The following is a 22,838-nucleotide window of genomic DNA, read 5'->3' as shown; positions in this document are numbered from 1 at the left end:
AGTGAATGTCCACTTCTCCCCAATTCTAGTTCAGCACCTTAGCTACTACATCATACTCTCATTTTCTTATCTGAATAAGTGCCAGGTTTCAGACACATTTGCTATAGGTAAATATGGCCTATGGAGATGCTTTAAAAAACATGTTATTTCTAAAATAAAACTAGAAAAACAAAGCATCAGAAAGGGAACAAAGAAATAAATTGGTGGCAGTGAGAACATACATGAAAACAGGAGTCAGTGCCCCATAACGTAGGGGAGAAATGATCACACAAAACACGTTTTAAAAAGGCTCTTTTATAATCATCATACAGATTAGATCTATTATATCGTTCCCTCTGTATACATGCGTACATGCTGAAAATTATGAAGACACAAAGAAAATTAAGTAGCAATGATTACCCCAACTACTTTCATACAGAATTACATTCATACAAGACTTCATTTCCTTTATAACCTCTTGATGAATTCTAAAAGAAATTTCACATAATGGTCAGATATTGTACGTTTTTGAAAATGAAATGTGTTAAAAGTGTTTAAAGGAAAGTGTGTTTAATATCCTTAACATATGTAAATTCTCAGTGCTTATTTTGTCTGCTTTTTTCATTTCATTTGTAAATGTTTATATTTGACACTGAAATTAAAAATGTATTTTAGGATTGTGTTAACCTTTCCCACCCCCATCAGAGACATTTCATGTAAATAGCTGTAAACAATTTAAATTCTATCTGTCATCTCCAATCTAGGGTTGGATGTTTGGATTTTTATACTGCATAATTTTTCTTTATGGATGCCCAAGAATAAATCATTAGCTATGCTATAATTAGTTCCCACCAGTTGAACGTTCTAATCCATACTCAACTGTGCATTCAAGCAAGAAAAAATGCTTAAAGGAGTTTTGTTCCCATCAGTCTACAGAAGCAAGCTCACAGATGCTCCATTATATACTTCCCATTGACTTCTGTTATCCAAAAGAATTTAATTTGCAAGGAAAGGGAAAATTCAGAGACCTATTGCATTTCTGATTTTTTTTACCCCTACCCCCTTTGACAAGTTAGCTTTGTTACTTACCAAAAATATTGTTCATTTTCCCTTAACTTTCTATGCAAATGCTAGCAAGCTGGCACAATGTAATTAATAGAAGAAAAACAAGGAGATCATTTTTTTCAATATTCATTTTAATTAAGCCTATACAATAACAAGGGTCTAAGAAGTTCTGAGATTTAATTTGCAGCCTAATCTTAAACATGTATATAGCATTACATATCATTACATTTAATTAAATGTATTTCTTTGCAAGTATTGCTCAGGAATTCAGAGAGAGAGAGAGAGACTCAGGTCTTGAAGGACCCTAAGATAAACATGCAGAACTTTGACCATAAGTCCAAAGCTGGCAGAATACCACCATAGTACTTCTTATTCAGTCAGTTTTCAAGTCAATCTTTCCAAAGCAAAGACAGTGGCAAACCATGTTCAATCTTCATGGATTCTGTAATTTTTAAAAAAGTGTTGATTTCTATATGTTATCTATCCATCTATATTCAAAAGAATAATGATATGTTAGATTATCTTGAAGTACATCCTCCCCATCCCTGTTGTAGGATATTCAAATATGGCTTATAGTCATCTGGAATGCAACAAATCTTTTACATCTTTATACATTCACAGAAGTGAGATTGGCAAAAGGTGAATTCTGACATAATAGAAAAATGTGACAGAATTATTCAGATGCAGTATGAAGAAATCGCTTTGCTTTTCTGTACCGCTTTCCAATTAATTAAAACAAACCCCATAGTTTCAGACTGATTGAAGGATGAGAGTATTCCATTGGTTCCTCTAGGCCAGGGATAGGCAACCTTGGCTCTTTTATGACTCATGGACTTCAACTCCCAGAATTCCTGAGTCAGCATAGCTGACTCAGGAATTTAGGAGTTGAAGTCCATGAGTCATAAAAGAGCCAAGGTTGCCTACCCTTGCTGTAGGCCTCTACTATTTTAATTACTCAGAATATATCTGGGCCCATGGGAAGTAAAGGTACAGATTCAGTATGGAAAAAAGAAAGCCCATCACTGCTTCTTAAAAAAAGGAAGGCTGGATAAGGTCAGCAGACCAACTAGAGTGGCTAATTCTATAAGCAGAAATGAAGTCAGTGGGTTGACAGAGTGGATTGTGCATTCAGAATGCATAGAATAGAAATGAAGTAGGGAAATATGGCCATATCATGTACAAGGAATACTGTACAAATGAAAATGTTTTCCTAAATTAAGTAAGTAGAGAATCAAATTAACGGTTTTATATTTTAATGTTCTTGCTGCTGATTTGCCTTGTATTTAGACTCTGGAGCAGTTATTTGTCTGCTAGCCTCAAAGGTTTGACCTTTAGAGATAGTACCCTTGAGACTTTCTGAGTGTACCAGCTCCAAAGGGCAGAACCAGATTCCCTATTTGATGTTAAAGAAACATATATTGGTATTTGGAATAATCTGGAAATGTTCCATTACCCTATGGGTAGTAGAAGTTTTTAGTTTGTGTACAATAACAAGAATTATGAATTGTGTGCATGGGAACATAGAAAACATATGTTGGTTCAGCTTCTTCTCTAACTAGTTCAATGTATCTTTTCCAACTGGCATCAGCTAGTTCTCTACTTTCTGTCTGAAAGGTATTTTTGCTGGAGAAGCCAAAGCATGATTTCTCCTAGCAGAATTTATATCCTGATTCCTATTTTAAAAGTTAAGCCTTTACGGAGTTACAGTTAACACCGTAATTTAAAAAAAAACGTGCATATTATCACACCTTTGGAATTACCAGAAGAGATAACTTCAGTAATAAAACAGTTAATGTTTTTTAAAGTAATAAAACAGTTAATGTTTTTTTAAAGTAAACCCATTGGCATATTTGCTTTCTCAGCATGTTAAAAGAAGAAATAAAAAGGAATCTAATTTTATTGATATTTTTTTTAAAAAACCACACATTTTTTGTAAAACCCAATTGAACAAACAAGGCAAACAACAGGCATTAAGTGTTATGTGTCAGCAATAGGAAAACAAGCCTAACCACTCTTACCTCACCTTGAGTTTGCATATTTCTTCACTTTCTTCCTAGCAAAGTTGTTAAGGAGGATTTAGAAACTTTTGCTTCAACTTTACATGAATTGTAGCATACCATGCTGTAAATTATAATGCACTGTGATATACTGGTTTAGAACTATGTCTATTTGACTACAGAGAGCCAGATTCAAGTTTGCTCTCAGCCATGGAAGCTCACTGGGTGACTTGGGCCCATCACTTTCTCTCGTTCCAACCTACCTCACACAGCAGTTTAATGGGGAGAAATTGAAGGAGGAAGTGATAGGGACACCACCTTGAGCTCCTGACAGAAAGATAGGATATAAATTTAATCAAGTGAATATAATGGCCAAATCTGAAAAACGTATTCTCAAGTACTGAAACCATATTTTATAAGTTGTTAGGAACATGTTAAACAATGGCCATCAAATGGAAAATTTTACACTGCTAACAGCTCTGGTGAAAAAATGGAAGGGGAAAGTTATTTATTTACTTAAATGATTCATAGACTCACACTTCTACAGCAATTATTCTGGGCAAAATACAAAGATTAAAATCTTTGTAACAATATAACCCATGGCGCCTCGGTTAAATAATAACCCCACATACAAAAAGCCAGATCACCATCAAAGGTCACCGAACTACCTGACCCAAATGCATAAGGAATTGCGCAAGAAGAATTCAGCATTAATATTTAAATGTATTCTATTTAGACTAGTTTCATTTATTCTAATTGTCATAGGTCTTCATTGTTGCTGTATTAATATTATAAAGCACCTCAAACAATTTAACTAGATAGCATTATGATTCAGCATATAATTTCTGCATGCAAAGTGGACAGCTTCTGGTCAATTAAAATTGCTCATCTTAATATAGTGGATTAGTTTAATTTGACATGTGCATTAAACTATTCCATTTGTTAGAATATTATTAGAACAATTTGGAGCAGAATTCAGAAATATTTATTTTTATTCTGTTTCTGAATAGTTGTTAGAATAAAAATAAATATTCCTGAATTCTGCTCCAAATTGTTCTAATGATGTCTAATTAACGAGTGGAATGGTAGCACTAGATGGACCTTTATTCTCTGTCGCTGATATTCCTTATAAAGAGTACAATTTTAACAATACAATTTTGTCCTAAGAACAGTACATGATTTTTTTTTACCTGTTCAACAAGTAGTAATGGAGTATTTTATTTTACGGCTCTTTCTTCTTGTACTTTCAATTCTTTTTCACTTTCTGCATCGGGCTTCATGAACAAATAAACAAGGAAATTAAAAATTTAGAAAGTACAGATTGAAGTTATTTAGAAATAAAGATTACTGGGAGATAACCAAGAAAGAAAATCTTACAAAATTACCTCCTGAAATATTTAGAAATATTTAACACCTCAGATTGCATATGTTCATGTTAAAATGGCACCTAATTTTTATTTCTCCTAAGCATGCATTTTGGAATATTTGAGAAAAAAGCCTAGTATGTGGGCTTGGATTTTTGGAGGGAATTACAAAGTGACTCCTCTGATTATATAACTCTACCTATGGACAAAAAAAATCTTTTGAGAGAAATAGATATCTGAGTAAAAACAAGATGGTATTGCATATTAATAGGAAAATGTCTATATCTATTTTAGTAATGAAATGGGAGTGTCAAGAGTGATTCGCTTTTCACCTAGTTTCTTCTCCGATCTCAACTTGACAATAGGGAGGGGGGGTTGAATTGCATGGGGTGGGAATGGAATGCCAAGAATCTGTCTGCAAATTGTGAGACCCTGCTCTTCCCTTCAAGGCCATGCTACACAGATGTTTGGATGGTCCAGGCAGTTCCCATAACAAAAGGAGCATTGTGTGATTGGACATTGCGATGGCCTGAAGGGGACAGCCAAAGGGGGGGATTCAAGTTTAATTACGTGGACATTTGAGTGAGAAACTCAGAGCTGGTTTTACTTATTTTGTTCCAACGTAGTGTATTCAATAAAAGTGTTACTTTTGGGAAGAACTATGTCCCAGGAGTTCCTTATTTGGATTTGCTAGCTGGACATCTGACCGGGAGCTAGCAAACTTTTCAGATTATATATTGATCACATTAATTTATTTAATTTTAATCTCAGGAGAATAGGGGCATTGCTCTGGTGATTATTAATACATTGGCAGCCATAAGCTTTATCTTCTCCCCTTATGGCTTAGAGAGACTAGTAAGACAAAAATTTAAAGATTTATGATTTCATCTAAGATTTACCTCAAATTGTAATGATCAACTAAGACAGAGGGAATAAGGCTCATGTTCCTATAGTTGCTATAATATACAACTGCCATTAGGTATATCCAGCATAGGCAGTGTAGTCCAAACTATACTGAAGTTATCTAGAAGTTTATCTTTACCCTAATATATATTTTGTTTGTTTGACTGATTTGCTGCCCATCTCGCCGTGGGGCTACTCTGGGAAGCTTACAATAAAATGGAACAAAAATGATAAAAAATGTAAACATAACAGCAAAGGAATAAAAAAATAAAAATAAACAATGGAAGTACAATTATATGAAATTTAAAAAGACGGGAAAAGGAGGAGTAGATAGCAAAGCGGGGAAGGTGGGGTCAGTTAATTAGTTTGGTAGCCTATAGTGATTAACTCCCCTGATGTAGCAATCCCCAACCTTTCCGACTTGGCGGCCTGGGGGGGGGGCGGAGCAGAGGGGATGGTTCTGTGTGACAGGCAAGTGTGCATGTGAGTGCCCTCCACTCACACAAGTAGAGCTATGTGCACACCTGTGCTCGCTCGCAGCTCATGTGGCCCAGTTCCAAACAGGCTGCAGACCAGTTTTGGGCCAAGACCCGGGGGTTGGGGACCCCTGCCCTAATGGATCTCCAGATCAAATGGCAGCCAGGTCTTCAGGCCTTTCCTAATTATTACTGAAGTTTGTGATAGCTTGTGTTTATCCCTGCATAGCTTTTATAACTAAAATATAAGGACAAATCAGCAGAAACAAAAAAAGTACATGCCAAATAAAAAAATGCCAAGAAACATCTCAGATACCATACCTTGCTACTTGCTTTTGCAGACCTTTTCTTTTTTGAACTATCTTTCCAAAGAGATTCAAGGCTTATATATGCTTGTAGACTCCAGTCATATAGGCTGAGGCCAGTTACCTTTCAAAAACCAGTGATATGATGATAGTTACCTTAAGAGGTATATTCTGGCTTGATCAATTTCAATAAATAGTACATTTCTAAGTTTAGGTAAGTAGTATAGCAAATCATGATATTGAGAGAAAAAGCTATAAAGTAAACAAGAAATAACTACTTTATTCAACTTATACTAAGATACCTTGATCATATACATACACTGCAATACACATTATACATTTTCAATTTCTCAGTGCCACCATAAAATGAATTTATAGGTCAGCCATAAGCATTGCCCAGTATGACTTTGTTATAATATTAATAAATAAGAATAGTTGAGGTTTATTTGGAAAAGGCAGCACAAAAAAAGCATCTGATTTTCTTACCAAGTTTTGAAATAAACTGTAAGTAGAAGTCTTGCTTTAAATTAACGCTTACAGAAACAAAGAGAAATTCCTGTGCCTATTTTACATAGCAACATCTTGCACTTTACCCCATATTGACAAGCAGTATTTCCAGAAAGCTTTTCAGGGGCCTCAAATCTCTATAGAGGAGAGGAAATTTTTTTTCCTTGTGTAAACACCCTTAAATTTCCATGCTATGATTCAGTAGAAAACAAATTATAGAGTTACAAAATGTGAACAGATGTAGCTAAAACTATGATTTAGAGTAATGTGAGACTTGACAGAAACAAACTGAAACATGTTTTCTCTGAGAACTTTTACAGTTTAAAAACTGAAGTTCTGAATTTCAGCTGCAAAAGCAGGATGCATAAGCTCTGTGTAATCATTAACAGAACTGAAAGCTTCCACCCTATAAACAACTTCAGCTGTAATTATTTCTATTATTTTAGTTATTTATTTATTTATTTTATTAGATTTATATACCGCCCTTTCCCGAAGGACTCAGGGCGGTTTACAGGGCATTTTAAAATCACATCAATACAAAATACAAAAGTTAAAAGACTATTAAAAAGATTAAATTATCCCTGAAAATAGAACCCCAGTTAAAATTCTCAGCCTGGGCCAGAGAGCTCAAAGAGCCAAGTCTTCAGGTCCCGGCGGAATGAACGCAGGTCAGGGGCAGTCCTGAGCACACTTTCAAGACTCATATAATAGCTTTGTTCTATGGTTCAGTATTTAATGTTAGAAAATATTGTATTGTCTCAAATTATATTTAAGAAAAGATGGCTATACAGTGCTAATATACTTTTTTAGCTGCAATTAATAGAATAGAATAGAATAGAATAGAATAGAATAGAATAGAATAGAATAGAATAGAATAGAATAGAATAGAATAGAATAGAATAGAATAGAATCTGGAAGGGACCTTGGAGGTCTTCTAGTCCAGCCCCCTGCTCAAGCAGGAGAACCTATACTATCTCAGACAAGTGACTGTCTTGCCTCTTCTTAAAAATATCCAGTGATGGACTGTCCACAATTTCTGGTTAATTGTCCTCACTGTCAGGAAGTTTTCCTTAATTCCAGGTTGCTTCTCTCTTTGATCAATTTCCAACCATTGTTTCTTGTCCTGCCCTTTGGTGCTTTGGAGAATAACGTGACCCCCCTCTGCTTTGTGGCAGCCCCTCAGATACTGGAATACTGCTATCATGTCACCCCTATTTCTTCTTTTCTTTAGACTAGACCAGGGGTGTCAAACTCAATTTCATTGAGGGCCGCATCAACATTGCGGTTGCCTTCAAGGGGCCTGGTGGGTATGGCCAGGGTGGGCGTGACCTACTGGGTGGGCATGGCTATAGTGCGTATGGCCTACTGGGTGGGCGTGGCCAGCTCTACATCGTTCGCATCAAGGGTGCCTATGGGGGCCTGGGCAGGAATGGGACAGATCTGAGTGTCTCTGGCAGAAGGAGGGTCTCTGGGCCAGGGCCAAGGCAGTGGGGGCTGTTCCCTCACTGTTTCCAGGATGGCTTCGCGGGCCACATGAAACCACTTTGCGGGCCGAATCCGGCCCCCGGGCCTTGTGTTTGACATGTCTGGACTAGACCAGTGATGGCGAACCTTTTAGAGACCGAGTGCCCAAACTGCAACCCAAAACCCACTTATGTATCGTCAGGTGCTAGGTGGGCATGGCCCATTGGGTGGGCGTGGCTGCAGTGGTAACAGGCATACTGGGTGGGGCTAAAAAGTTCAATCAATCAATTCCAACTTTGCGAGATCTTTTTTTCTGCGAGAACTTGAAATTGATTGTTTGATTGATTGAACCTCTTTTTTTCCACACAGCGGTGGAGGCCTAAAGCAAAAAGGTTTTATAAAACCCAGCTGAAGGCCTAGGACTGGGCCGACGGCGTGTGTGCCCACAGAGAGGGCTCTGCGTGCCACCTGTGGCACCCGTGCCATAGGTTCGCCACCACGGGACTAGACAAACCCAAGTCCTGCAGCCGTTCTTTGTTTGTTTTAGTCTCCAGACCTTTTATCATCTTAGTTGTTCTTCTCTGAGTATTTTTCCAAACTCTCAACATCTTTTTTGTGATATGTGACCAAAATTGGCTGCAGTATTCCAGGTGTGGTCTTACTAGGGTTTAATTGGTTAAGTAGACACATTTTACAGGCACCCCATATAATTAATACATAAAATTGCTGCAACTTGATATTCCACTATTTGTATTGTTTCATGAGCAACACTATTAAGTTATTTGTGCACTTAATTTTAGCATTTACAAAATAAAGGAAAAAATTTCTATTCAGTTATATAAAAAAAATCTGTGTCTTCAACATTACTAAGAAGAGGAAAACATAACTGATGAAAAAAGAAACTACAGGAACCTACAAAGTTTTTTCATGAGAGGCTCTGCAGAAAAAATAGCTATAAAAGTATAAGAACATTTGGTCTCCTGATTATTTATTAAGGCAACAGAATTAGAGTTGCAAATCACTAAAATCTCCCCAACTGATATACTGGGATAAATGACAAATAATAATGGACAGGGACTAAGTAGACTCAACTATGAGATGTGTTTGAATATTAGTAGCTCAGGTTGGTAGTTGATCTCCAAGCTTGGCGATTTGGCTGCAATTTAAAGGCCGGCGCTCTGACAGACGAGCACAATTCAAAGCAGACTGAAGATGCCTCCCCCTCCCCCCCCAAATGGAGACGAAACGTTTGCAGCCAAATTGCCAAGCTCGGAGATCAAACCAACAGACTCAACTATGTTTGTATGTGTGTGTGCACAAAGTCATAGTCACTTATGGAATCCTACACTACAGTATATTAATCCAACACTTTGGACTGAATATAAACTTCCTGACAGTTAGAACAATTAACCAGTGGAACAACCTGCCTCCAGAGGTGGTGAATGCTCCAACACTGGAGGTTTTTAAGAAGAGACTGGACAGCCATTTGCCTGAAATGGTATAGGGTTTCCTGCCTGAGCAGGGGGTTGGACTAGATGACCTCCAAGGTCCCTTCCAACTTTATATTATTATTATTATTATTATTATTATTATTATTACTTAAGTAAAGCTAAAGATTACAAAAAATATAAAGGTACGTGAATAAGAAGGATGATTTTCAATAATTACCTTGGCAACAGCAACTGTTTGCTGTGGATAGTAGAGAGCAGTACCAATCCCCATGAAGCTTATCGGATACACCAGTCTTTTAATTTTGGAACCTATTCCACAGAAGAAATGTTACTTCTGGTAGGTGATATACTGAGTAAGATGAAATTAAAAGGGCTTGCTTACTTACATACATACTTACTTATTTAGAGTATGGCATACAATGTCAGGGATATCTACAAATGCTACACATAATGCAGTCCTGATAGCCTCAATTGCTAGTTCATTCTGTTTGGCGCTTGCCTGTCTATCCTTGGTGCACCACAGGGGACAAACTAGCTTACACTAGCTGATTAGTGGTGTTCAGGGTGCTGGCTCTTCTAGGCAACTCTGCTGGTCTTGCCTCGCCTTATCTCATGTTGCACTGTCTCACATCCAGCTAGGTCCAGAGCTGGCTTCCCTTCCCACGCACACAAAACATAGCTCACTTTTTCCTATCAAAGTGATATCTATTTATCTGCTTCCAATATTGCATGCTTTCAAACTGCTGGGTGGGCAGGAGCTGGGGAGCAAGTGGCAGGAGCTCACTCTGTCTCACAGAGCTGGTATCGAACTGCCGTAGTGCAGACCATTCTGGTCAGCGGTTCCAGCATCATTAAGCCACTGCACCACCGCGTCCCCAAAAAAGGGCAGATTCTTAGCCACACTAAATTACCTATTCTTTCTATTACTATTATAGGAATTACTTTGGCAATAAGTAGACTGTGGAAAATATGTTAACTGATGACAATTAGGTATAAAGATATACGAAAACAGGATAGTGAAGAACAAAGGACTATCAAACACTGAAGCAAAATGATGCAAGCCTGGCTTTGGTCTTTGAAAGACCCTACCCACATATTCTTAATTTATAATTCAGTCTCCACGTTCCAAAATATCTGGGAAAGAACATACTGCCTAGCCACATAGATAGATTCAACAAGTGATAAACACTTGCTCTATTCATAAAAGCTATTTAAGAATAACCAGTGCTTTTACTGTCAGATTATTCATTTATCAATTGAGCCCAGAAGCATCTCTGATTAATAGCAGAGACAAGGTTTAGCCAGGATTCTTTTCTACCTCTACTTCATCTACTAGAGACATGTACCTTATAGCTAAGCTATGGTTTTTAACATATGAATTCAGCAACAATATGAAAATAGTGTTTACTCGCAATGTACGTCTATTAAACATACAGTAACTGATGGCTTTAAAAAAGGATCATGATTTATATAATGTCATTCTGTACAAGAATATGTACATTCTCACTGTATAAAAAGGAGTCATTAAATCCATAATCATCATGTTTCTGTTCCTTAACGGAATTTACTTTTGAATTAGTTGATACAATTGTTGGTTTATAGTAAGTATTTTTACACCTGTATTATGCACAGTCCTCTTGTCTGAAACATGTTCAGGTTATTCCAAATAAATTCTAATACTGAGCTATTGAAATTTTTATTTGTAGTGTAATGATGGTAAAACTCTGGTTGAGCATCATAGTATCAATTAATTGTACATTGCAGTTCAAGTTCTGCCTTTCTGAAAGAGTAAATGGACACCAAAATTTGAACAAACATTGAAAACAAACATACCTCTTGCCAAGAACAATCCAACAATACCAGCAAAACCTATAACACCAAGCCTTGGATAAAATCCTGGAGGTGGAGCTTTGATGATTTCATAACTCTCTTTAAAAAAAAACAGTAGAACATTACCTGTTTACACCTATTTTCTAGAGTATTTAAATATTATTCCAGAGTATTTATTATTATTTGCAAGTTTCCATTATAAATAGCTAGTTACAAAATTAGAAATATATTTGGTATATTATTATCTAATATAATAGATATATTAGTTAGAAAGATATTTGCACTGTGTCCTTGTGACAATCTTGTTGGTAGGTCATACTAAGAAACAATGATTAACTAAGAAGTATCAATCAATTTTTATGTTTAATTGGGACTTGAATCAGGTACACCTGCCATAGTCAAATATTAACAATTGGTTCTTTTGTTTTTCCTGTTCTTTCCTGTTGCCACTGTTCATTGGTAATTAGCATATCAAGATCCATTTTCCAGGTCAGTATTACATTTGAAATGTAACCATATGGTATATTTTTCATATTATTTAAAAAGATGTTTGTTCTCTTGGAATTTCCTGCTGTCTAGACTGGAAATTTTAAAAAAATAATTTAAATTGCATTCAGATTAAGACATTTAAAATTTTCATCAAGTTTTACACTCTTTACTACACTGACATACCTTCTCATATAAGTAAACACAGTATATTATACATTACTCTCTTGAAATCCCTTTCTCTTCAATTTGTGAGAGGAGGAAGGATAAGGAATATGACATTGCTTAAAGAAATTGTGTGCTTTTTTTTACTGCACCCTCTCAGAGTGACGAGATTGGAAAGGAAAGGATTGAAAGAGAGTAAGGTATTTGCATCGTGTGGCCATTTTAGGCTGTCAATGCAATTCATTGCTTTTGATGTGTGGGAGAGCAAATAGCTTACTCTCTTGTAATCCTTTCCTCTTCAATCTCCCCACGCTTGAAGGGGAAAATAACACAGATCAGGCACAGGACAATAATTGACTGAGGGACACTGTAAAGATCATAAATTGTCTTAAATTGGCTGTAAAATTATTGAATAAGTAATTGATAAGCAAGGACTATTTACACTCGCTGAAAGGTATAAAAAGCTTTTAGATAATTAATTTCTCTATTAAAAGAGTTGGAAATGGTAACTGAAGAAACTGATGTTCACCAAGGACTACCTGTAGAATTGTTCCTTATTGCTCACCTCCAATCCTCATGTTATTAAAGTGGTTAAACATATTTTTGCTCAAAAAGTAACTTAATGAAATTATCTGAAAGGATGTTATGGCCTGTTATAATTAAGATACAGGAAAATATATGCCAGGAGAATGTTAAAAAAAAGAGAGAGAGAAAGAGAGATATTGGGTTCTGTAATTGTACAAGTAGACATTAAATAGCATTTATTCAAGATGCTTTAGTTTGTTATAGATGGCATCTAGATCCTAAAAAGCTTGCAAGTATGTATCCGAATTATCAGCCTAAATGTTGGAGGTGTGGTGATGAAGAGGCAACATATTTTCACATATGGTGGACATGTAAAAAGGTCAAGGCTTTTTGGATAAAAGTCTGGTGGAATATGCAGAAGATTTTTAAACGGAGGATAAAGTTTTGTCCGCAATTTTTTTTGTTGGGAATAATTGTTGACGCTACAGTTGTGGACTCTAAGTTGATGCTGAATTTAGTTACGGCAGCAAGACTTTTGATAGGTCAATATTGGAAGAAAGAGGAACTGCCGACTATACAAGAGTGGATTTTAAAGGTTTCCGACTTGGCAGAGATGGCGAAGATTTCGGCCTATTTGAAAGATTACTCGCAAGAACATTATATTATGGAATGGAGAAAATGGATTGAGTTTATCCAGAATAAGTATAGGGTCAAGAAGTTTTATCTAGCATTTGAATAAGTCTTCTTTCGTTTTCTTTTTTCTTTTTTTATTTTGTCTTCTATATATATTTAATAATGCTAAGTTTTGTTTGATCCTATATAAGTTAGAGAGTGATGGATTTTAGAATTTATAGTTGTTAGTATATGGTTGTTTATGATTGCCTTTTTATATATATATACCTTGTATTTAGCTCTGGGAAGTCCGGGGGGGGGAGGGGGGTTAGGGGGAGGTGGGGGGGGAGGAGGGAGGGGGGGAGGGGGGGGAAGGGGGGAGGTAGGGAGGGGAGGTAGGGAGGGGGAAGGGGGTTTTTTAAAGGAAAACTGTATTTTTAAAACTTTTCAATAAAAAAAAAAAAAAAAGATGCTTTAGTTTGGATTTCTACACACAGCACGAGGTTTGCACTCTGGATCCCAAATGGTATTTTCAAGTATACAAACATTTACTTACTTTCACTATGAATGCTTATATCTAAACAGAATCTAGATATTGGAATATCTTCCAAATAATCCTTTTAAGTATCCTTCTACTGTTATCAGAAGGGTGGTGTATGACCTTATTCATAAAACAGTCATAGGTAGTGGGAGTGCAAGCAGACTTTATAATGAAATTACAGTACTTTAAAAATATATACAGTGACACAAGCTCAATATAGTAACAATGTATTATACTGTAATATTTTCAAAATGTGTAGAGTTTAATTTCTGGAAACATGCTCTCACCTTTAACATATGCACAGGCCTTTTCTACCTTAGGCATAGCTTTACCAGTACAGTCCTAAAAAGGGCAAAATTGAATCAACTATTAGTATATTAAAAGATTGTGGCATTTCTTCCAAAGCAATTTAAGTATGGGATATTTCTTGGACTTCCCAGTGTAAACCACAGGCCCTGGCATTTTTAATCCAATCCTGGTTAATTTTGTGAGATCAGGTAAGATTGGCTACCACCAAAATAACTGAGTTGACAAAGTAATAACACTGAAATTATTGTGTTTACAGTTTAGAATGAAAGAGAAATAGGTTCTCCTCATATAATTTCTGCAATAAATTGCTTGTACAACATGCTTATACAAATTATACCTGAACCCAAGCTGCGTATGGCTCCAAAGAATGCCGCAGATGAGAAATAGTTTCTTCCAGTTGTGACTCTGGATCTTCCACATACTTTGATTTTGGTGATGGACTGGTATAGAGTGAAAGCTGTAAATAGCAGTAAATACAGTTACTATTTATGTTCCAAAAAGTGTATATTGGAGGGGTTCTCCACATGAGAAATTCTACATAAACCAGAATGAGGCAGCATTGCAACACACCTTCATAAAAAAGAATAACTTCATTAGGAAAGAAGAAATCTAAATTATGAATCTACATACTGAAATTAGAGAATGGTTAAATAAGGAAATCATTTAGAGAAAAGATAGACTCATACCTCATCAACCTTTAGTAGGTTCTTTTTGGAAGATTTATTCTCAGCAGAATCAGCATAAACCTGTACAGCAAGCAAGCTTAAGGTACCAGGTGCAGCAATCAACTGCCTTATCTAAATATAATAAAAATGGGAATATTTCATATGTACAAATGGAATTGAAGATACATAATTGCATTTCAAACATGAATTAAGCAAAGTTTTTGTCGTGACTGTGCACAGTTTTAGTAAAGTAGAAACTGAAAGATGCATATAAATCCATAAAAGCACATTTTTGAGCCTCAATAAGGCTGTTCCTTGTATCTCCTGTACTTGGTGTGTATTATGTCAAATACGTAAGCTTCTAAACCTGTATTATTGGAAGGAACAAATCTACAGGAACCAGGAACTTAAAACAAAGCACTGGGCTGATCATGGGGAAAAAGCCAATGACATTTTCAAGAAGAGATGTAAACATGTTTTTGAAAAGCATTCATCCTCTTGATCAAATTACAAGGTCAGGTTTTTACGATCAATTAGTATTTGCTCTGGACACCGCGACCTAATCCTAGGAACAAGGGAGCGGCAGATGTTTCTTGTGCAGCAAGAATTCACTTTTATTCATTGGTTCATCAGGAATAGCTCTCCTTTTGGAAGTTCAACACTTCTACAATTCCCTCAAAAATAGCAGAAGTTTAAAACAAAGTCAAATCTTGAATGCATGCAGTTAAATCCTAATACTTCTTGTCATTAACATGTAGAGTTCAAAATTCTAAAACAGGGCTTTTCAACCTTTTCACAGATTGTACCACTTTTAGGACACGACAATATTTGAGTACCACCAGTGCTTAGCAAGGTGTCAAAACTTGATTAAAAAGGGGGGGATTTGGGGTTTTACTGATTAGATTCATTTCTTGTTATAGAAATGGCTAATTTATATTATGGAAAAGTAAAAAGTTGAGGTCAATGTTCATGCTTCCTTCTACTGCAACAGAGGAAGTCTGTTCTTTTTCCCTTCTCCCCCTCACTTTTCCCCCCTTTTTCCTCCCCACTGTGTCCTACTATTTCCTTCTGTATGTTTGCATTTTATTCTATAATCTAATAAAATATTACAAACTGTAGAAAAAAGTAAAAAAGTACCAGTTTTAATTTCTTTGGTGTCTGTTCCTTTGCTGAATCACTTTCCCTTTGCACTGACAAATGTATGATGAATTTATCCATGTTTATTAATATGCACCACTACCAGCTAGCTCAGGGGTCTTCAAACTTGACACTTTTAAGACTTGTGGACTTCAACTCCCAGAATTCCTCAGCCATCATGGCTGGATGAGGAATTCTGGGAGTTGAAGTTCACAGGTCTTAAAGTTGCTAAGTTTGTAGACCCCTAAGCTAGCTGGTCAGTCTTTCTTCCTCTTACCACAGTGTAGTAAAGAATGCAAACACCCCCAATCTCTTCCCTGTACCCTTAAAGACAGAGAAATCAAGTGCAAAGCAAGAAAGGCTCACAAAATAAAGAAACACATTAACTCTGGATTTTTTTTTCTTTAAGCTGCCTCAGGCGTGTCACAATGTTGCAATCCGAGACTGAAAGGCTCCAGCAATTGCAAAAAGCTTTGGCCTTTAATTAAGCCTGTTTACCTTCAAAGAAAACTTTCTAAAAGCCATAGACAGACTCAAGATAAGGGGGTAAAACTAATTACATTTGTTTAAAGGGATTAAACCTACAAAAGTCAACACTTTGGACTCATTGCTAGCCTAAAATACAGACTAAAATATTCCAATAACCAAAGCACACAAATGAGCCTCTGAATTACAAAATGCTGTAAAAACTGTACAAAAATCCTTATGGTAACCCAATCAAGCTGCCAGCTGATCCAGAACTAAATAAACCCACCTCCTTTCCAACATGCTTATCTGCCGGCGCTGATTGCATTCTCCTAGTTGGAGAAAATGAACCACGGGACCTTTTCTTCCAGCAACAGCTGCTGCTTCTTCCCTGTCCCTGCTTCCTCCCTGCCTGCTGCATAATCCTTCTCTTTCCCTGTTGTCTCTTTTTTTCCTTTCCCGCCCAAACCACCTCCTTTTATAGCCTCTCCTTTCTCCCTCCCCCCCTTTTTCTTCAGTGCACCTCCAGCTCCGCGCTAGCGCCAATCAGCTGGAGCCCTGCTGGCTCCTGGGGCTTCTGCAGAGCCCAGACAGTCCTGCAGCTGCAACTGCCTCTTCCTCAGGCTTGGGTTGCTTCAGCTCATTCCCCTCCCCCGCTACACTTGGCTAGCAGTCGCGTACCACCTGCCATGTGGCAAAGTACCACAGGTGGTATGCGTACCACCGGTTGAAAAGCCATGTTCTAAAACAATCACATCACAAATAGATCTATGCAGATCCTTGCAGAGAAAACACAGGATGGTTTCAAAGCAGCCACTCTGAGCTTTCAAGGGAATGCAGTTACTCTGCAAGGTCATTATTTGGGTGTTAAGGACTCAGCTAAAGCAGCAGTGATCTGCCATAGCTACAAACCATACAATTTGGAAGGAACGGTATCTGCTCTTCCAGAATAAAAGAAGGTAAACCTACTTTAAAAAATAAAATTGCTAAAATATAGATCTGTTTGCCACTATACTCTATATTAATAATGTGAGTTGTCAATGGCTCATAGTAATTAATCATACAAACATTATGAATTATGGAAAACCCAGGCATAAACTGAGAACTTAAGTTTTTACTCATTGAGTAGCTCAATCAGGTTTTCTAGGACATAGAGTCACAATACAGGCTATTTCCATTTTGTAATTTGAACAGCTCAAATTGCTCAAAATTCAATCCATGCAGAAGCAAGAACAAAACAATATGACCTTATGGCTATATTTTCTTAGACTGGATTTTGTTATACAACTGATTCTCTGCCTTAAATTTTGTAATGCTAATACGTACTTTTCATTAGAGTTGGCCAATATCACATTAAACAGTAAAGGTAAAAAAACACAACTGCAGTCCCCCCCCACTCCAAGTATACCGAATAGCACAACAGACACATTCAGAGATTAGTCTTCACTTAAAGTAAAAGCTCTTTCAATTGCTAGAGACAAATTCCTGTAGTTCACTTGTCAACAACATTAAAATGATTTGCTAATATCTTACTTGTGCAGAATAGTTTGTGACTACATAATCTAACCTAGAGTTATGGAATTTCCTGGTCATCTCCCAACCATTTTTTAATGAAGAATGCTCTTATTTAGCTCCTGTGGCCAAAGAAAATCAGACAATGCCATCTGCTGAGGCACTTCAATTATTATTATTATTTTAATTACTATTCTCTGTCTCTTGGGCTAAGTAGATAGAATGTGTACTACTGATAAACAGCAAAATTAAAGAGACTTTTTGTTTTCAAATAGAAGGGTTGGGCACTATTTAATTAGAACTCTAGTTATTTAAATTGGAGTTAGGAAAAAAGTATCAGTAAAAACAATTCTGGGAATACATGTGACTACATAGTCTAGAACAGGGCTTTTCATAGTCTAGAACAGGGCTTTTCAACCTTTTCACAGATTGTACCACTTTTAGGACATGATAATATTCAAGAACCACCAGCGCTTAGCAAGGTGTCAAAAACTTGACTAAAAAAAAAGGGCAGGAGTTTTGGCATTTACTGGTTAGATTCATTTGTTGTTATAGAAATGGCTAGTTTATAATATTATGAAAAAGTAAAAAGCTGAGGTTCAATGTTAATGCTTCCTTCCTACTGCAACAGTGGAACTCAGAAGTCAATACCTTTTCTTTTCTTTTTCCCTTCTCCCCCTCACTTTTCCCTTTTTCTCTCACCCTTCGCTTGCAACCCCTCACCCTTTGCTAGCAAAACCCTCTAGCATGCTCTCACTCACACATTGCTCCTACAAGCTTCTCTTGCTCTCATTCACACACACGTTGCTCGCAAAGGCTTCTCTCTTGTTCCATTCACTCACACGTTGCTCGCAAAGGCTTCTCTTGTTCCATTCACTGACACGTTGCTCGCAAAGGCTTCTCTCTTGCTTATTCACACAGGTTGCTCGCAAAAGCTTCTCTTGCTCTTTCACACACACGTTGCTCACACAAGTTTCTCTCTTGCTCTCATTCACACATTGCTCGCACAAGCTTCTCTTGCACCATTCACTCAGGTTGCTCACACAAGCTTCTCTTGCTCCATTCACTCACACATTGCTCACAAAAGCTTCTCTTTCTCATTCATATATGTTGCTCACAAAAGCCTCTTGCTCCATTCACTCACACATTGCTTGTACAAGCTTCTCTTGCTCCACTCACATGTTGCTCGCACAAGCTTTCTCTTGCTCTCATTCACTCACATGCTGCTCACAAAAGCCCCACGCTCTTTCACTGACCCTTCACTCGCAAAAGCCGCTTGCTTGCTCTCTCCTCATGGCTTCACTAACAAAAGCCTATTCCAGTGATGGCAAACCTTTTAGAGACCTAGTGCCCAAACTGCAACCCAAAACCCACTTATTTATTGCCGGGTGCCAGGTGGGATGTGGCCCACTCGGTGGGCATGGCTGTGGTGGTCATGGCAGACTGGGTGGGTGTGGCCAAAGTGGGTGTGGTCACCTCAATGTTGCTCATGGGGAGGGATGCCTGTGGGGGCCGGGCAGGGTTGGGGGAGATCCAGGGGGTCTCTGGCAGGTGGGGCAGTGGGCAGAAAGCTCATCCTGCGGGGTGAAGCGAGGCGAGGCAGGGCAAGGGTGCCATTGCCATGGGGCAAGGTAAGGTAGGGGCCGGGGCAGCTGCTGCCTGACACCATCGGCCCCCACACACAGAGGCCAGCGAGCACATGGGGGCTGACGGTGTCTGTCAGCAACCACAGCCTGCCAGCTCCTCGATCAGCGCACTCTGGGGCTCCGCAGTCCGCCACCAGCAGTTCAGAGAAGCTGCCTCTGAGCTGGACAGCTGGACGAGAGCTGAGGAGGTGATGCAATGGGTCGTGCCCAGGAAAAGGAGAGCATGCAAGGCCAGGAGGGATGGGACGGCGGGGAGGGAAACCAGCCGTGCCGGGATGCTTCCGGCCACTTGGGACCTCAGGTGGCTGGTTGAAGAAGGACGGTTGCCATCTCCGGGACATGGCATGCATGCCCACAAAGAGGGCTCTGAGTGCCACCTCTGGCACGTGTGCCATAGGTTCGCCACCACTGGCCTATTCTCCTCTTCTCTCGCTTTGTGTGTTTTTTTCTCTCCCGCCAAAACCTGCTCCTTTTATAGCTTTTCCTCTCTCCGCCTCCTCTTCCTCCTTTTCTCCAATCAGCATGCAGCCATGCATGCAGATCCTGGGGCTTCTGCCAAGCCCTGCAGCTTCAGCTGATCTCCAGGCCTGCGTGGTGCTGTTTTAACTGGTTCCCTCCCCCACTACACTTGCTATGGGTCGCGTACCACCTGTCAGGTGCTAAAGTACCACCGGTGGTATGCATACCATGGTTGAAAAGCCCTGGTTTAGAAAACACTATGCTAAGAGAAAATGTATACTGCCAGATTTGTAGAATGATTCAATATTTTTTAAAAGTTATAACAGCATTCATCATTAGTAATTAGTATGTGGGGAGAATGTATGTGTCATAGTGAACACTGAGGAAGGAAAGGCAGTTAGAAGGTAACAGAAGATGGATATGTTGATTTGGATTATGATGTGCTGTGAAGATGGAGAAAGGAAGACAAAGAGGCTTCAGGAGTCGGAGAAGATACTGGAGAAAGTTATATTAATTTAGGCTGAACAGGCAGTGTGGAGCAGCAACACCCTATGACAGGGAACCAATACAGGCAGCAAAGGACAAGCAGTGGCTATCAATGAAGGGTCCTGAGTTACCACATGCACAGCCATTAGAAAAAGCCATGTAGTATAGGCACAGGTAAGGAAATGTTTAGAAAACAACCCGCAAGCTCAGAGAACGAACCTTCACCCTCATCCTACACCCAAGCTACAGATATTCGCCACAATTGCAAACATGCAATCATGGTTTTTCTCACACTGCCCAGCATGCACACTTTAATTTAGTCACCATGAGTATCAATTACATTAAAAATGGATTCAGAGAAAAGAGGATAAAAGATTGTTTTAAATATATATTTAGAACTTATATTCTAATATAAATATACAGTATATAAGCAAGATGGCTTGATTACTGCAATGTGGTCTACATGGGAGTGACCTTGAAGAGTATCCAGAGGCTTCAACTGGTGTGGTATGCAGTGTGTGCCTTATTATGTCCATGTAACTCCTCTGATTTGCATGCTGCACTATTGCCAGTTTAGCCCTACGTAGGGCCTGTTTATAAATTTGGTTCTTTGTCCAGGCCTTTGATAGTGACGACTGAAGCCTCATTTTAATTTAGGTACTGTTCTTTTGTTTAAACTTGGTTGGTTATAATGCAATATCTACCTTTTTTGGTTTTTTGTTATATTCATTGTCATGTTTTCATGTTTTTTATCATTTGTAAACTTTCCAAAGTCTCTAGGAGTTGGGCAGCATATAAATTTAATAAATAATAATTAATATACATCCTAATTTTCAAAATGCTACACATTTCCAGTACCAACCTACCTTACAGAATTGTTGTGGGGAAAATAGAAGGGAACATTCACTGCCTTGAGTTACTTACAAAGTAATAAAGGCAGGATACATACCCATCTAATAAATAAATAAATAATACATAAATTCAATCTAACAATTTAACAGTAAAATCAATTTCCTGGAGAAGTGAAGTCTCCAGAATATGTGCAAACAGACTGCCATCTGTTGGATATACTTAACTACATTGAGTAGTGGAGCTGAACTCAATGTCTTATTTTATTATTCTATTTTAATAGGGATAAAAAAGCTGTAAACTGACAGCACAAATAGTTAATATAACTAAGGAATAAACCAATATATCCAAATTGTATTATAAATGAACAGTCAGCCTGAAAACAGGTTTCCCATTCAATAGTGAAGAGGACATGAATTCTCTTTTACAGGTTAGTTGACAATATGAATTTGAATGTTCATATGGATTATGAACTGGATGTTATTTCTAGACAATTATCTGTTGGTGTAATTCCTCCATATCAGGTTAATGTTTAGTTCTGTTAAGTGCTGTATTTTAATTATTTTTTATATCTGCTCTACAAGACAAACATGTTTTCAAACTAGGAAGTTCACCATTCCTTTTACAACATCTTTCTCCAAATCTATTTCCTCTAGTTTAGATATGCAACTACATACTGACTAGGAACCACAGAAGTTGTGATTCAGGACTTCTGCAGGCATTCAGGTTGACAAAAGTATGCATTCAATCAATCAATCAATCAATCAATCAATCAATCGTGTATCTCAATCTTGCAATCAACTTTAAAATGAACACGGCAGCTGAACTAACTTTTTTTTAAAAAACGTGACTGTTTTAGTCTTTTTTCACATTTCATTTTTGCATCATTTAACATGAGAAAGAGTTAATGTTTTGTGACTTTTTCCCAATTCTAATGAAGATAACTATACATTCAACCATACAACTATACACTCAACTATACATTCGGAAGTGTTACTTCAATTTTAATCAGCGCTTTATTAGTCATTGAGCTGTTCATATCTCATCATACGCTCGTCTTCTTTCTCCTTTCGTGCCGTTCCTTATTTATTTACTCGGTAACAAATGTTGGTGGTTGAGGCTGGATAAACTGGCATCAGTGCAATACCGCCACCCCTTCGCCTAGCCCTAGCCCAGGGGTAGGCAACCTCGGCTCTTTTAGGACTCATGGACTTCAACTCCCAGAATTCCTGAGTCAGCATAGCTGACTCAGGAATTCTGGGAGTTGAAGTCCATGAGTCCTAAAAGAGCCGAGGTTGCCTACCCCTGCCCTAGCCTATCTCCAACTAACAAGCAAAAGCCCAAGGAGCAAGTACTTCTCTACAGATGATCTCAGCTCAAAACACGCACGTTGCGAGGGCAGCACCAAAGATGGAGAAAGCTATGTCCCCAATTTTGTTCCTAAAAGTACTAAGGAAACTTTCTCACCTTGAACATAGCGGTGAAAATGTGTCCCCCTGAAGTGTAGCCAGGGCTGATGACGTAAAAAATATGCGCTTGATATACGGGTACTGTACTGTAATGGTAAAAGCCGGCGGACGTTACGTGCCACTTTAAAAAAAAACAACAACAAACCACTATTCGGGGGCGGGTTTTGTCTG

The 22,838-nt window shown here is 38.0% G+C and overlaps 1 protein-coding gene across 2 annotated transcripts; it reads right to left on the bottom strand.

Moving 5' to 3' along the window:
- Positions 1 to 293: 293 nt before the first annotated feature.
- On the bottom strand, positions 294 to 22,720 carry APOO (apolipoprotein O). Of its 2 annotated transcripts, none has more exons than XM_081327769.1 (9): positions 22,666 to 22,720; positions 14,666 to 14,776; positions 14,317 to 14,436; positions 13,958 to 14,012; positions 11,345 to 11,440; positions 9,729 to 9,820; positions 6,106 to 6,213; positions 4,232 to 4,315; positions 294 to 1,486 (listed from the first exon to the last, which is right to left on the bottom strand). In XM_081327769.1, the coding sequence occupies exons 1-8, from the start codon at positions 22,672 to 22,674 to the stop codon at positions 4,259 to 4,261; spliced, it is 648 nt and encodes a 215-aa protein (XP_081183895.1). In that variant the 5' UTR covers positions 22,675 to 22,720; the 3' UTR covers positions 294 to 1,486; positions 4,232 to 4,258. The 2 variants fall into 2 exon arrangements, with proteins under 2 accessions (XP_081183895.1, XP_081183894.1); XM_081327768.1 differs by lacking the exon at positions 22,666 to 22,720 and adding an exon at positions 16,536 to 16,771.
- Positions 22,721 to 22,838: the final 118 nt, after the last annotated feature.

The sequence above is a fragment of the Vipera berus genome (genome assembly GCF_964194415.1).
Source record: "Vipera berus genome assembly, chromosome: 4".
Taxonomy (NCBI): Eukaryota; Metazoa; Chordata; class Lepidosauria; order Squamata; family Viperidae; genus Vipera; species Vipera berus.
This window is presented reverse-complemented; position numbering and strand designations above follow the sequence as displayed.